This window comes from Gopherus flavomarginatus, chromosome 7 (genome assembly GCF_025201925.1).
Source record: "Gopherus flavomarginatus isolate rGopFla2 chromosome 7, rGopFla2.mat.asm, whole genome shotgun sequence".
NCBI lineage: Eukaryota > Metazoa > Chordata > Testudines > Testudinidae > Gopherus > Gopherus flavomarginatus.
The window spans coordinates 7,579,513-7,595,726 of NC_066623.1; the positions used below are offsets into that span (position 1 = coordinate 7,579,513).

The window sequence follows — 16,214 nt, forward strand, 5'->3', positions numbered from 1 at the left end:
ACTATTGTCTAGCTATTGGACAGATCTTTTTCATTATTTCTCGGTTGCCTTTTTAGTATTTTTATCCTTATCTGTAAATTATGACTTTTTCATTTTTAAACCGATTCAAACTCCTGGCAGACTCCTGCCTCTGGCAGGCACAATTCACAAACACCAGGAGTTCTTGAAACTCTCCGGATCTGAGTTTCAAGGACATTTGAATGAAATAGTTATTCTTTTACACAAACACATGCAAACAGTGCCATACAGATTTACCTTAACGTATTACTAACTGTTACTACATAGTAGCTTATCAGCACTTTTATCTGGCATGGGCACGCCACTGTGGTTTTAACTTCTTCTTTGCGCACTAGAAGATAATTGGATGCTTAAATATGACTAACCTTCTCAATTATAAACAAAAATTAACCATTTTATATATACAGACATGTCTTGTCTGCAGCTGTGTGCCTTTGGAACGCTGACATTTCGTGGGTACATCACATAACAGGTGTGTGACGTGCAACACACTGCAGGTGCTGCTCAGTAGTTGATAAGAGAAGTACTATACCAAGGCAGCACCTGATGTAGTGTTTATTCTGTATTGTACGTACAGGACAGCCCCAAGGTAGGTAAGTGGCTAACAGAGAGCCTAGGGATGGAGGTCAGCAGAACAAGTACCATGCATACCTGTTATAAACACCTCAAGAAGAGGAAAGCCTAAGGAACTATATACATTATCAAGCTATGGATTTAGAGTTATTTTCTTTCTCTGTTCCCCTCATACATACGCATCAGCACACACTGTACACACCTGTATGCACAAAGACACTTAACATGGAAATCTCCAGGGGGTTGTTGTGTTCCAGAAAAGCAGAAGACCTAAAATGGGACGAGAGAAACAGGGTGGGTGAAGTAATCATGGGAAGGAATATTTCCATTGTATGCAATGTAGTTGTAGCCGTGTTGGTCCCAGAATGTTAGAGAAACAAATTGGGTGTGATAATATCTTTTATTGGACCAACTTCTGTTCTTTTGAGTTTACACAGAGCTTGTCTCTCTCACCAATAGAAGTTGGTCCCATATAAGATATTACATCATCCACCTTGTCTTTCTAATATCCTGGGACCAACACTGCGTACAATGGGAACACTGCATACAATGGGAACACTCCCTCCCATTATTGAGGGTGTCTATGTACAAAGTTCTCTCCTGTTTGCAGAATCCTCTTCTCTCTGTAAGCACATTCGCTTTCCTTCCCTTCAGGAGGGGAAGGATTACATCCCACTGAATGACTCTCAGAGCTCCGAAGATGACGGCTTCTCCCAAGTACCTTCCTCTGCCCAGCAGAACTCTGATGAAGAGGAATTTGACATGAGGCTACGCTGCCACAGCTTAGCAGCGAGGTGAGTCCCTGCTCTCCTCTGGGAAACACTGTGAGAGGAAAAGAGAGAGCGAAGCAGGGATCCAGACTTCTAAGGATGCCCTTTGGAAGTGCTAAGATCACAGTAGTGCTAGGCTGGGAGGTCACATTCTAGGCAGATCCGTCTCCAACACTTAAAGATGTTGCATCTGGGTTTTGTTCATGTTCTCTTCGGTGACTGGGGAGAGACCTTGATGTCTGAGCATACGACCTGCCTCCTCCACCCATCTCCAGCTACACTAACAGGGCAGTCACACTTCCAAGACCATGGTTATAGATTTCAGGGTCCTGTGCATTAGCAAGGGAAGAGACCTGTTAGTCTGTCCAGTCTCTCTCTCTTCCAACGCAGATTGATCCGAGCTGTGCTTTATCTTGTCCCTTTCTAAATGATGCAAGTGACAGGCCTGCGCCTCTTTCTTTGGGAGGCCGTTCCACAGTCTAATGTTGGGACATGAGGACATCTGCATGTTGAGGCTTTCATCATGTCTCCGTTCAGTGTAACTGGCTCTGTCCCTCTCACCTTGTCCCCTCCAGCAATACATCAGCAGCTACCCCTGCTGCTAAGCACTGTAACCCTGCCCCTGCTCAGGTGAACAGCTCCTCTGTTTGGGTAGGTGGGAACCTTTGGTGGACTGGGGCTAGATTGGAAAGGCTGCCTTGCTGCCGCTCTCACTGAAGTGTGCTTTCTGCTGCAGGAGGGACAGGGAACACGATATGCCACTCCACGAGTGTAAGAACGGGAGGCTACTTCACAGCACCAGAGTCTTGAGGTGTATGAATCCCTCCAGCCCCCTTAAATGGCCCATTGTGGTTGCCTGCTCCCTAGAGTAAGCTTGGTATTGAGAGAGTAGCATAGGGCAAGTGGCCTGTTGTGGAGCGCCGATCCAGATATCGGCTTATTTAGTTTATTGTGTGCTGTATACGTCTCTCGCCAGATATTATAACTGTGTGTCATTCCCCGGTTGTTTGACTGGAGGAAATCAGATAAGGTGTCCATCCAGAATAAAGACATTTGAAGAGTTTCCCATGACACACACAACGTATAAAACACACCCGGTGAGTAGAGTCTGGGTGGAGACGGGCAGGGAGGGATGAGGGGATTGTTTATTTTCTGGCCCATTTACTGGTGATGGAGGAAGGGTGGTTCTCTATCTGTCCATCCCAATACTATCTCATCCCGTCCCATGCACACTCATCTATCTGTCATGTAAGGATTCTCTATAGCGCCAATCACTGTATGAGCTGAGTGCTGAACAAGTAAATTAGATCTGCCAGCGAGGTCCAGAGAGGATTCAACTCCACCCTTTCCAGGTTTGTAAGAACAAGGCCAGTAGGTCAAGCACACTGTAATCCAGGACAGGACCAATCATATGCTAATAACCTTGTGCCAGACTTTAACAACCCCTGGTCTGCATTGTATAACACCTGGGAATGCTCCCCAGGCAGCCACACGCAAACTCTGCATTTGCACATGCCATTTTTAGGAGGCTACATTTGAAAAGTGAGCCCCAGTGAAACTATGGCACTTGCAGATAAAATTGTCCCGCGATCCCCTCAGGGCTACTTTCTCCCCCTTCCCAGCTGCCTCCTGTATTTGATTTAATGAAAGATTGAGTCTGAGCTTGATGAGCAAATGGATCACTTAACAGGGATGGTACTCATAATGCATGTTGCTTCCTTGTTTCCTTCCAGGACAATCAAACGGACAGTGGGATGGTCCTGGCATCAGAGGAATTTGAGAGGATAGAAAACAGACACAGAAAAGAAGGTGGATTCAGGTACCTCCTTAACTCACTCCCGTGGACCACTCTTGTTGTCCACAGCAGTGCTTGCTGTGAGGCACCCTGAGGCAAAATGCACTGAGATCACTGAAGTATCTGCAGTTGCCTACTCATAGAATCTGCTACTGGAGGCGGCATTCCTAGAGCCCTCTGCAATAAAGGGCTTGATTGGTCTTATGTCTTTTGCATGGTGCAGTTGGGCTGAGTCATCTGAGTGAAACGTATAAACCTTAACAAGTGGTAAAATACCTCAGCAAATAGACCTGTGAAAGCTGTTGTTAAATAAAAACCCCTTGTCGACAGCCCAAAACACATTCCCTAAGGCAAAGGAGTAATGGTGAGATAACAAGGCACACGGAAGGACTTGTTCACTTCTTCAGGCACCTCCATGCTTTTTTCCCACACCACCCACTGCACCTGGGAAAATCTCCCTGGCAAATTTCATAAAGCCACCATGTCTATTAAAATCCTTCCTTACATCTTTCCTCTGTCGTAATGCCTACAAATCATTGCCCAGTGGCGTTAGTTAGGCAGGTGGTAAGTTGAAATTTCTGCTTTTCTGCTGAACTCTGTTCATGTTGTTACCTTGTTCTCCTGCACTCTCCCACCTGGTTTGTTCTGCCACCTGTTGCATCCTGTCTGACACCTAGACTTGAACCTGCCTGGGGCAGGATCTGTCTTCATTGTTACTTGCCTCTAGAGTGCCTGACACAACAGGATCCTGAAACTTGATTGGGGTTCCCAGCTGCAAGCCTAAAACAATATAATAATAATCATGCAGCTGCAAAAGGCTACTTTGCAGCAGAGCCAGTAGGGAACTGGATGCAGGAATGTGTGCGGTGGGCTTGCGTCTCCTTGCTTGGCAGTACACACTGAGGAGAAGGGGGAGGAGGAGGCAGGTCAGGGAGTGGGATCCAGGGATCCTCCTCTGGACATAAAGGCCCCACAAAAACTAGTTCAGTCATTGAGTTGAAATAGCTTCCATAGAGCAGCCTGTGTGGGAAGATTCTCACACATGCACACCTGCCCAGTCTCAGGCCCGGGGCCTGAGTGTGCTGCATATCAGTGTAGTGGGATGTTCGAGTGCTGGGCATCAGAGCACTGGCTGTTAGCTTATTGGCTGTTTGTTAGCATGCAGGATGTCCCCGTGAATGCCTGCCTTGCCTCCATGCTTTACCAGCTCTTTAATGGGGTTCTTTCTGATGCTGGGAAGCCTCTCTGAGAGGTGCTGGGTTTCTCCAGTACTGCTCTGAACTGATTCTCTACATCTCTCTTTGCTAACAGCAGTAAAGGGCCCAGTCGAAATGCAGAGTTGGCAGTGGAACAGTCAGCAGGTGTCGACCTGAGAGACAGGTGTCGACCGTTGTATCAGTCCCAGGTCGGAGGCCAGACTTTTTACAACAGTGAATATGGGGAACTGTCAGAACACTCAGAGGATGGCAGCTACACCCCACCTGGAGAGGGGGCCAGTCCCTCCGCTGTCCATGCATCCTTCTTCTCAGAGCAGTATTAACAGGAACAGGCTGCGGAGACACCATGTGAAGACACCACCTTCCACCCTTCATGCTGCATTGCCACTGCCATATGGAGCTTCCCCTCCAACCCAGAACAAACCACAGCAGGAAATCCCCACAAAACAGATGGAGAAAGGGAGCGAGAACACCTCGGAATTACAGACTGACTCAGGATGCAGCTTCTGATCCACTCAGGCACGGGAGAGAGCACGTCACTGATTGGGATGTTTTGTTTTATTTGTACGGGTGAGACGGACTAATTCCACTGGTTAGCGTGCGTCTGTGCTGAGTGCTGCAACCGCCTCTATTCAGATAGGCTTCCACTCAGTAAGCCCCATTTCAGGTCAGATAGAAATAGATCTGTCTGAGTCAAGGTTCTTCCTGATATGCAGCCTCAAATTTTTTTCCTTGGATTGTTTTTTCTACTCTCTTAGTCTTCATGACTTCAGCCACTGAGGAGAGGTTCAGAACAAAGGGAAGACTTACGAAGTGGTACCAGCAACAAGAGCAGGACATTTCTGAGCAGTGGATGGGAGGATCCCAGTGGATTCAGATATTCCCCGTAAACATACCAATGTGTGTGTAACCCACGAAAGCACTCCCGGCCCCTCAAAACCACTTCATCCAGTCCCACCAATATTCCTTTGTGATTGATCCTCAGGCATTTAGCATCCCTAGCAATGGAGACCTGCCTTTATATCTAATCAGATGGAATATTTTTGCCATTTTAAGCAACAAGCCCTGAAACAGTTGTCAGCTAATAGCTAAAGTCAGCCCAGTGAGATAGAGAAATAGCCACTGTTTTTGTAGACCCTGTGAAAAAGTCAAGTTTTATACACTCTTTGCTGGCAGCAGGTAACTAATCATCCCTCTCCTCAGAGCCCTGCTACAGTTTGTTGCTCCAATTAAAAAGTAAACAAAACGAAGTCATGTTAATTTCAGCTGGATTCTAAATGCAACATTTTTATTTGCAATGATCTGTAAGGGTTTTACAAACAATGGAGAATACAAAGCACAAAGATAAGGTCCCTTTAACTGCGTCACTTTGTTTGCTGGTGTCAGTGCAGTGGAAGAGAGAACCCTGCATTGTGGGTCTGGTAAGTGCTATTAACTTGGATAGACTATATTGGCTTCACATACATTTGCATACACTTGCAGCAGCCAGTGAGCCATTGCCCCAGCAAGATCTCCAAAGGGGAGACCACACCTCAGACAGACTCCTCTTCAGCATCTATCACAGCACTTTGCCAGAGTCTCCAGCATAGTGAACCTGTCTTTCATTCCAATGGGCTTTCTTAGCTGTGGGATCAAGAAGTATTGGTTTCTACAGAAGCAGCTTCAGTAGCTTTTTTATGTGAAATCACATGAGCTCAGAAGCTCTGGGGACTCTCTGTGCAGCTCATCTGAACACATTTCTGTTCTGATTCCCTGCCATTTCCCACCTGCTTTTCCTCTCACTGCCACAGAGTATCTTCACACAAGCGTCAGAGGAATCTTTGTGAAGAGGCTCATTTGAGCAGCTTGTGAGTTTCCTTTTAGCATCTCATCCCACACACCTTCCAGAGGCAGAAGCTCCCTGTACCTTTGACATCTCAGCACCAGAGGAATTCTGCTTGCAGGCCAGGCTTCTATGTATAGAACTAGGGTTTTGTTTTGACTTTATTATTATTATTTTTTTGGTATCAGATATATTTTTCCAGATTCTATTTTTCCCCCATAAGAGGGTTTTGTGCATTTACAAAGTTAGCACTATCGTCTGTACCTTTCCCACATTGAGTTGTATGTCGTGGCTGCACTCAATATCTTGTCTGTTTGATTACAATTCTCTGCACAAGTGTGGGGCTGTGAGTTTACTTGTTGAATGGGAATGTAGGTGGTTTTGTTTTTAAGTGGAATTATAGTATGATGTGCATATCAGAGAGCTGGAGGAGATTCCCCAAAACTCAGACCCCCTTGTGCCTGCTAATCCCACTGCACTCCGTGGGAATTCACCCCACAGTTGTCAGGTGCTAGAGTAGCTTTAAGTTGTGGTCATGACTCAAGTAAGGAACCCTACTGATGGAGGCTGCTAGGAGAGACACTGAATCAGTGCATCCTCTAGGTGCCTAGGCCATGCCCTATACTGTCACCCATTTTTCAGCTGCAGCAGCCCCTGAGCTCTGGGGAGGTTGATTCTATGCCAGGCTCACTGTGGCAGAAGCTGGCATAAACCCAGGCTGAATTTAGCCCACTCTCTTGATGTATTCTTTAGACCTAGACTTTTTTGTCCTTACTATACTCATCACACGTACCAGCCTTCAATAGAGGAGGGATAGCTCAGTGGTTTGAGCATTGGCCTGCTAAACTCAGGGTTGTGAGTTCAATCCTTAAGGGGGCCATTTGGGGATTGGTCCTGCTTTGAGCAGCGGGTGGGACTAGATGATCTCCTGATGTCCCTTCTAGTCCTAATAATCTATGATTCTCTGTAGAAAAGATTTCACCTGGAAATACACTTCAGCTGCAAAAAAGCCCTAAAAAATTAACAAGTAAAAAAAACACTCTACAAAGGACCAAAAGGCCTTCTCAGCCCAATGGGTGAAAATGTACCAGCAATCCCCACATTTAACAGGGTCCCAGAGCAGTGTGTCCAGGGCTTTTTGAAATAGCCTGGTTATAATCACAAGCAATGAGCCTCTGTGCTTCTGTATTCAGAATACAGAGTGGATGGCCATTCCATATATGTGTGCACAAGCATCAGTCTATGGAAAAGTTATTGCACTAAAATCCATTGTTTAAAGGCAGCCTGGTGAGTCCATCTACAGGTCAAGGGCAAGGATCTGGAATGACATTTTATTTTTAATGTTGCAATCGTACTTCAGCAGAGATTTGCTTTGCTTCCTATATTTTGTATCCTATTTTAGGGTGGAGGGGCAGGAGGGGTCAGGGAATCAAATCCTATTATATGTGTAATGACATTAATACATGCATAACATACACATAATATGAGTAAAACTGTCTACTCTGCAGACACTCCCTCTGATGTAGTATCAATGTAATGTGTGACCATGCACAGTTGTATAGACACTTGTATTTTCAGTCATTTAAAAGCACACTATCAAGATTAAAATGATAGTGGAAAAAGTTGACATTCTTTCCTATGTTATGCCACCATCCATGATTATTAAAATTGACAGTTTTAAAAATCAATGTTTTCATCATTTCTGCCATTTTTTTACATTCTGCAACTTAGGTTGAGCAATGAAATGAGGTTGATCTGTTTCATTTTTGGTTCTAATGCACTAGTCCCACGCTGCAATGTTTGGACTTCCACAATTCCAGTAGACAATTTCAATTGTTAAAACCCCTGGTTTAATTTCTGTACCTATTAGGTTTAGCAGCACCCTCACTCTTTTTATTTTTAATTGAACCTAATTTTTGAGGCTAAGAGATTTGTTATTATGCCATAAAAAATGACCAATATACTTACTGTTGATTTCATTTTCTTTACCACTCGTTAGTTATTACAGATCATTGCTCTCTCATGAAAATAAAGTGTTTGACACAGAGCACTGGCATGTATTCTCTACTTGCTCATATGTATGCACATCCCCAGTCAAAACCATTGTCATACATGTGAATCAAGTCATGCTTCCTTTACATGCCAGTATTTTAAGCTGGTACCAGTTGTTGCCACAGCAGTATTGAACGTTTTGGTGAAGTGGCCTTTGATGCAAGGAGGATAGTAAGGGTTGCATGTGACTGGCTAAGTGTGTTTGTGTGTGAATGTAAGTGGATGTTGTGTGTGTGTCTCTCTCTGTTACACAGGAGTGTGGGGTTTTTTAAAATCACTTTATTTGAGTCCTGTCTCTGACAGTTCACAGTTATATATCAAAACAGTTAGAACACTGATTTTTCCCCCTTTCCTCCTATAGTACTTGTTAAACTTTGTCATTAAGAGTTTTGCTGTAACATCTAAATGTGAAATTAAATAAAATCATAACTTTCACCTGCTTTCTGTCATTTCTGAAGTGACATAGCTTTGGCAGCTACAGAGATGCTGGTCCTTGCTAAGTCGCAATGACTGATCTTCACACAAAACTCCAGCTTGAATCCAAACCTTGTTTGAAATCTAACTCAGATCAATTAACATGTTTTGGTTTTATTATTTCACGTTGTGTCTCTTTGCATTTCCTCCTTTCAGGCAGGAAACAGCTGTTCTTGTGGCATTTCCAGGATGAAAGTTAGTCTTTTCTCATGAGATCCTTGGACAAAGCCGGATACACTTTGGATAAGTATGTTTATCTGAACCAATGACCTGAAAACTAAGAGCTTCACTCAGCAAGACCCTTAAAATACTGACCAGATACCTTGGGGTTTCATTAATGTTTTATTGTCTAGCCAAAGTCTACCCAAATGGGACACACTTTCTAATTTAGTGACAAAGAATCCTGTGGCATCTTATAGACTAACAGAAGTATTGGAGCATGAGCTTTCATGGGTGAATACCCACTTCTGTTAGTCTATAAGGTGCCACGGGATTCTCTGTCACTTTTTACAGATCCAGACTAACACAGCTACCCCTTTGATACTTGACACTTTCTAATTTACCCTCTTTAATGTTGTCGCACCTCCGATGGCTGTCTCTTGCACATGATATCCAGCTAATTTTATAGCATTTCTCAAACTGTGGGTCGGGACCCCAAAGTGAGTTGCAACCCCATTTTAATAGGGTCATCAGAGCTGGCATTAGACTTGCTGGGGATCAGACCGAAGCCAAAGCCTGAGCCCCAGCACCAGGGGCCGAAGCAGGGCTCAGACTATGGATTCAGCCTTGGGCAGCAGGGCTCCATTTACAGACCTCCCATCAGGCTTCAGCTTTGGCCCCCTACCCTGGGGCTGTAAGGCTTGGGTGGGCTCAAACTTCAGTCCCCCTTCCTGCGGTTATGTAGTAATTTTTGTTGTCAGAAGGTGATGGTGGTGCAATGAAGTTTGAGAACCACTGAGCCAGTGGCACTGGAACCAGGGATGCCAGGGCCCTCCCACTTTTTGAAAGTGGGTTGGCCCAGCCTGTCCACTTTTCATTGGGGTGGACCCTGCCCCTTCCCCACCTCCTTGCCCCACCCCCAAACCAGGCCAGTGTGGAGACCAGCCGGGGAGCCTGAGCAGCTGCAAGGAGCCGTGGCGCAGACCCTCCACCTGCCCTGGTCAGGGGGTCTGAGCAGCCCCCAGCCAGTGTCCCTACTCCCCAGGCCCTCTGCCCAGGGCAGGTGGAGGGTCTGCACTGTAGCTACCCACAGCTGCCCGCCCAGCTCTTATCATAGCCAGGCTGTGGCTCTGAGGCGCGCGCGCGCGCACACACACACACACACACACACCCCTGGGTTGGAGGCAGGTTGGGGAGAGCCATGGAGGCAGCTGCGGGGAGCCTGGATCCACACACACACACACACACACACCCCTGGGTTGGAGGCAGGTTGGGGAGAGCCATGGAGGCAGCTGCGGGGAGCCTGGATCCACACACACACACACACACACACACACCCCTGGGCTGGAGGCAGGTTGGGGAGAGCCATGGAGGCAGCTGTAGGGAGCCTGGATCCCTCCGCCTGCCTTGAGCAGGGGATCCAGGAGAGGCAGGCAGGGAGCTGCTTTTGGCCACACCACGGGCAGGAAAGGGGTGTGCTCTCCCCAGCCCTGCTCTGGCTTACGGCTTGGCTGGGGTTGGGGCCTCAGGGCAGGCAGGGGCACCACTTTTGGGAAGGCTCCGGCACCCTTGCACTGAGCTAGAAGGATGTGTGAATGGCCTCCTCCAAATATGGTGATGCTCTGAGACTGGCTGGCAAAAGTCAAAGCGAGCCCCAAAGCACCCTGTCATAAACGCCCTACTGTAGATGACCTCTCCTGACCTCATGATCAAGAGTCTCAAGACCCCTCCAGATCCATTTTTGCTCCCTGTGAATCCCATCCACTGTCATACCCCTTTCCGCTGTGCGCCGCTGCCTGTTGTCTGAGCTCCACTTAGCTGCCCTCAGAAGTAGGTGAGAATTTTTTTCTTCTCCAATACTCCCCTAGGTGGTGCTATAGCTCTAACCGTACCTTCTACAGGATGGGAAATTGCTCAGGGGCAGGTGAGGCACAGCCCTGCAGGTGGGAAGCCAGTTTTGTGGAGGGATGCACAGGAGACAGAGAAAGAAAGGGGAGGAGGTGGAGGAAACTTTTGACAAAGAACATTTGTACCATAAAAAGTAAAGACTAGGATGGAATTTAGGCCTCTTGTGCTTGGGTAGAGGAAGCATGTGCTTTTACAGACATTTTCAGCAGCTCTTTCACTGGGGAAATTTGTGCAGTTAAGAAAAAATATGAACGTTTCCTGAAAATACACAAACTTTAATGCCAGCTAAACCCTGGCAGCCTCCTCTGTTTAACCACAAGAGGGTGAGCTTGCAAAATCTCTGAATCTCTGGAAAAAAACAGGCCCTCGGGGTATATCTACACTGCAAAAAAAAATAAAACAAACAAACAAAAAATAAACGTGTGGCATGAAGTCTGACAGTCTGACTCTGCCTTGCACCTGTGGGGTTAAAAACAACAATATAAACATTCGAAATCAGGCTGGAGCCCAGGCTCGGAGACCCCACCCCTTTCAGTCTGAGCCAGAATGTCTACACTGCAGTTTTTAGTCCCACAAACCAAGCCCTGTGAGCCTGAGTCAGCTGACCCAAACCAGCCATGGCCATGCTGCAGGTCTTTTACTGCAGCGTAGACAAACCCTCAGATGCTGGATAGCAGATAAAGATGATGTTGTGACAGCCCCAGTCCAGCAAAACTCTCTGCAGCCCTTCAAGTAGCTGCATCTCTTGGGGAGTGAGAGGGAAAGTACACTCACCAGTGCTGACTCTCCAAGCATAGAAGGGGTACAATTCACAACTGCCATGGCTTCTGGGTTTAATGCTTTGTTGCAGCTGTACTATCCTTGGCACAAAAAGAGGGTGTAAGAGAATAAATATGGCTTTAAACTACCTTTCCCCATTTCTCAGGTTGGCCAGGGGTCTGCTTAGTTCCCTTTGTAATTAGAGCCTTCAGACTGCTCTACTTTACATTTGACTACCTAGAGCCATAAGGTCATGCCCCATTTTTCCTAAGCAGGCCCTCAACGCTTGTGGGCTTGTGGCTGCAAGGGGGTGTGACAGAGAGGCATTATGCCAGCTGTATGCTACCTAGAGATTTGCCCTACCTAGGGAAATTCTCCAGTGGCCAGGTCCGCTGGAGTGATGTAAAAGGGTTGAAACACAAGAGAAAAGGTGGTCCCTTGTGCAGTCATTTACACCTTTGCAAAGTGAGCTACCATTCTGATTTGGTGGTGCTGTACACCTACTTTGCACGGGTGCTACTGATGCTATAAGATGCAAGGTGAAGGTGCTCAAGAATGAGGCCCACAATATGCAGCAGATATGGAAAAGATGATGGAATGTAGCACCCACAAGGAGATTCATGAATTGGGAAGTACTAAATGAGAAAAAAGGTAACACATAGAAAAGGGGCAGAGGGAAAAGGCAGAAATTCTCAAGTGAAATTTAGTGGCAGTCTAATCAAGTGTGGTTAGAGCAGGGGACAGGGAGCTAGGATGCCCATGTTCTATTCCCAGCTCTAACACTTGCTGTGTGACGCTGGTCAGCTTATGTCCCAGTGACCTGGTTTACCTAGCTGTAAAATAGAGATCATTCTTATTTCATCCCCAGGAGAGTTCTGAGGAATAATTGATGCTTATGAAGTACTTTGAGATCTTTGGAAGAATGGAAGCATAGTAATAACAATTAATACTTCTACCCTCAAAGGGCTGGATCAGACATTAACCAAATAATCCTCACAACATCCCTGTGAGGTTGCTATTATTATCCCCCCTTTACAGCTGAGGAAACTGTCATACAGAAGGGAAGAGAATGTCCCAGCATCACACATCAAGACCCAGGGTGAGAAATCAGCATTCCCTGAGGTCCATCACTGCGCGCACACCTCCAGACCATGCTCTCTATAGAAATGCAAAAATCTGCTATTACATGCTTTACCCCTATTCATCCTTGCCTGGCAGCTCCTTCTGGTTGGCACAAAGGTGCTACAGAGCAGGTGTCAGGGACCACCTAGAAATGCCAATTCTACCAGCACCATGCTGTCTTCACAACAGCCCTTGGGCTAAGGGGCATTCTGGGGCAAGGATGGACTGGAGGAAGCAGACTGGGGGCAGGAGTGTGTGGTGGGGCATTTTTACACCCCAAGAATTCTGTGCCCCTACAAAGGCGTATAGGGGCCATTGAAGCAGGGAAACAAATTAGCACAGCCTGGCAAGCTGCCCTAACTTGCACTGTGGGCCACCCCAGCCCCTGCTGCCACTGAACAGGGAAGGAGTAAACTGCCTCTCCTCCGTGTTGGGGCTGGTGCTTGCACCAGTGCCAAGATGAATCCAGCTGTTTACAAGGGCTGCTCTGGGAAAAGCGGTATTTCAACAGTAAAAGTGCTAGCTCTGAGTTTGCTTTAAACACCACAGAGCTGCTGGCCCATAAAATTAAACTGCCATCTGTATTCCAAGCATGATGAGACAGGGTTCTGGAACATTACCTATGAAGGCATTATTGAAATATAAGCATTTGTCATTACCGTTGCCTTGTGGTCCCTCCCCGTCGTATACAGGATGAAAGGTTTGTAAAATGCTTAGAGGCCATTAGTGAAATCATTGTGGTTCTTCACCCAGCATTTCCCAAGCAGGAGAGGGGGAAAATATATGATGCGAAAGCAGAACATTCCACTGCTGCTTCAAAGACATTTCCTGCATTGTATTGACGTTTCTATAGAGCTTTTCATAAGCAGCATCTCAGAGGATTTTACAGGTCCTTTAGTGGGCCTCGTGGGCCAGTTTATGCTCTCAGAGGCACACATCTGATTCCCACTACCTTTGTTGGAAATTACACGGACGTTTCCAAGGACCGAATTTAACCACCTAGTTACAAGTAAAAGAAAATACAGAACGTTCTTTCTCCTTGCTAGCTCACATGCATCTGTGACCAGGTGCATCACAACAGGATAAGCTGCAACTGTTATAGAGTGGAGCAGTTTAACCACAATATTTAAGGTTAATCACTACCCTTATCTTGAGGCCTTCCACAGCTGTTGGTAAAGTCATCAGGGAGTGCATATCTCAAAAGAACATCAGCACAATTATTTGCTCAGGAATTCAGAAAGTATTCTCAACAAAGGCCCTGTGAAGGCTGAAATACTGGATTACTAGTTTTCCTTCCCATAAGGAAGTTTCTGATACTTTGCCTATGTAAGGCCTGGAAGGGTTCTTTTGGTGTTTTATTTTGATTATTCCTGTGGCCATGCACAGACCCAGATTCTTGGAACTTCTATGATGTTATTTACCTGAAGAAATCTAATTATTCAAATCATGATATTACAGAATTCATAGGATTAACATTTTTTCATTTTACTACAGAAAACAAAGGCCAACTCATGCAGCAATGGCCAAATGTCCTGGCCAAATTCCACACCGTAGCCCATACCTACTTAAATTCTCTCTCTAGTTTCAATTACTTTCCCACATAACCCCTTCTTCCTCCCATGCACACAACACACATTATTCCATTATAGACATGTGCTTTTAATCATGCTCACTGATCTGCTTGGTACTCAACAGAATTCTGGATCTTAGATGTAAAAAAGCTAAAGGAATAATGGAGACCCTCTAGGCACAGTATTTGTCCTTGTCTAAATCCCTGAATCAGAAAACTGAGTTAGTGAGCCAAGTATTTCTTCAATATAATAACTGTAAAGTATCTAAAATGGCACAACCATTGTATTTAGGGCTCTTAATAGTCTATTGTGAATTCTAGTTTATGTCCTAGAGGCACTGACAGAGCTTCGGAGGAAGAATGGCAGCAGTTGTGTTTTGCAAATTCATTTGTTAAGAAAATTGAGCCTCTCAAAGATCAGATGCTGTTTCAGATCAAAGTCTTGAGAGTCCAACCTGAGGGCATTGTTATGGCCTTCTGATTTTCCTTTCAGTACATTTAAGGCAGAGATGGCAGTCTTGGAGACAGATGGGCCATATCCTGCTCATACACATCACACCATGAATCCTGACTAAGGGCTTGGCTACACTGGCGCTTTACAGCGCTGCAACTTTCACGCTCAGGGGTGTGAAAAAAACACCCCCGAGCGCTGCAAGATACAGCGCTGTAAAGCGTCATTGTAATCAGTGCTGCAGCGCTGGGAGCGAGCTACACCCGTAGAGGATGTGGTTTATGTCCAGTGCTGGGAGAGCTCTGCACTGGCGTTCCAACCACACTCACACGTCAAGGCGCTGCCGCGGCAGCGCTTTGAAATTTCAAGTGTAGCCATACCCTGACTCTGGTGAGTCACTGAAGTAACTGAGAGCAGAATCTGATCCTGTTGTACAGAGACCATCCCCATGTGGTCCCAACCAGAAGAGACCTATCTCTCTAGGGGTGAAGGGCAGTTCTCTCTCCAGGTCTACTTTTTCCCAGGCCCACTGACAAAGAGACTCATTGCACCTCCCTCCCTTAGGCCTTGCTCAGCTTTGTCACCCCTGCTCCCCTGGGGCAGCCAAATCTGTGGGTTCAGTCCGTCCGTCCCCATCAGAAGGTGCAGCTCCGAGCATTCCCAGCTGGGAAGGAGCCACTGCATTCCCTCAGAGGAAGTAGCTAGGATCCTAGTAGGAAACACCCCTTCTCCCCAGCTCCTCCACTCCCACTCTCTTTGAGTGTGGGTGCAGCAGACTGCTGCTAGCTCCACCCCTTTCCCTGACTAGCCCCACCCCACTTGGAGGCACCTCCCCTCAGTGTAACAGGCATCTCCTTTCTAGGTAGCCTCGCCCCGGGGTGGGTGTGACTCCCTGAAGGACCGCCCCCTCCCGTATTAACCCGCCCCCCAAGTGGGTGTGACTCCCCAGAGCCCCGCTCCCCCTCATGGCGATGGGCGGAGGTGGGGCTTAGTGCGCCTGCGCAGCAGGCGGGGACGTAGGGGTCGGTTGTTGTTGGGCTCGGTGCGCCGAGCGCGGACTCGGGGTTTGCCTGAGAAGCGGGGGGCGGGTCAGCGCCTCCTGGAGCCCCGGCCCGGGGAGGGGCCCGGAGCCGGACATGGCGCGGTAGCCGTCAGCGGGAGCGGCCGGGCAGACGGGGCAGCCCCCGCGGCACCGAGCGGATCCCCGCCAGGGGTGGGGGGGCTGCGAGTCTGAGGGGGCTCCTGAAGCGAGGGGGGAGGGGCTGCGAGCTCCCGACGGAGTCCGAAGCGCGCGGGGAGGAGACCTGCCGCCCCGGCGGACGCCCGCTGCGCGCCCAGCCCGGTGACCCGCAGCGGGGGCAGGCGGCTGGGGCCACTGGCTGCCGCCCGCGCTCCGTAGCAGCGCGGGCACAGAGCGGGGCTCTCCGCCCGGGGAGCGGGGCGCTGCCTCGAGCCGCGCCAGCCCTGCGCTCACACCCCAGGCCGGGCTGTGGCGGGATGCGCAGGAGCCGCCCGCGCCTGTGA

General features: G+C 47.6%; 1 protein-coding gene across 2 annotated transcripts in view; it reads left to right on the top strand.

The window, feature by feature from the left end:
- The window catches only part of FLT4 (fms related receptor tyrosine kinase 4), a 101,888-nt gene extending 93,206 nt beyond the window's left edge, over positions 1 to 8,682 (top strand). Inside the window, exons 27-30 of one of the 2 annotated variants that reach the window (XM_050961498.1) lie at positions 1,246 to 1,385; positions 2,338 to 2,458; positions 3,095 to 3,180; positions 4,468 to 8,682. In XM_050961498.1, coding sequence (XP_050817455.1) covers positions 1,246 to 1,385; positions 2,338 to 2,458; positions 3,095 to 3,180; positions 4,468 to 4,696 — 576 coding nt within the window. In that variant the 3' untranslated portion in view covers positions 4,697 to 8,682. The remainder of the gene's footprint in view (positions 1 to 1,245; positions 1,386 to 2,337; positions 2,459 to 3,094; positions 3,181 to 4,467) is intronic. The other variant, XM_050961499.1, reaches the window with a different exon arrangement.
- Positions 8,683 to 16,214: the final 7,532 nt, after the last annotated feature.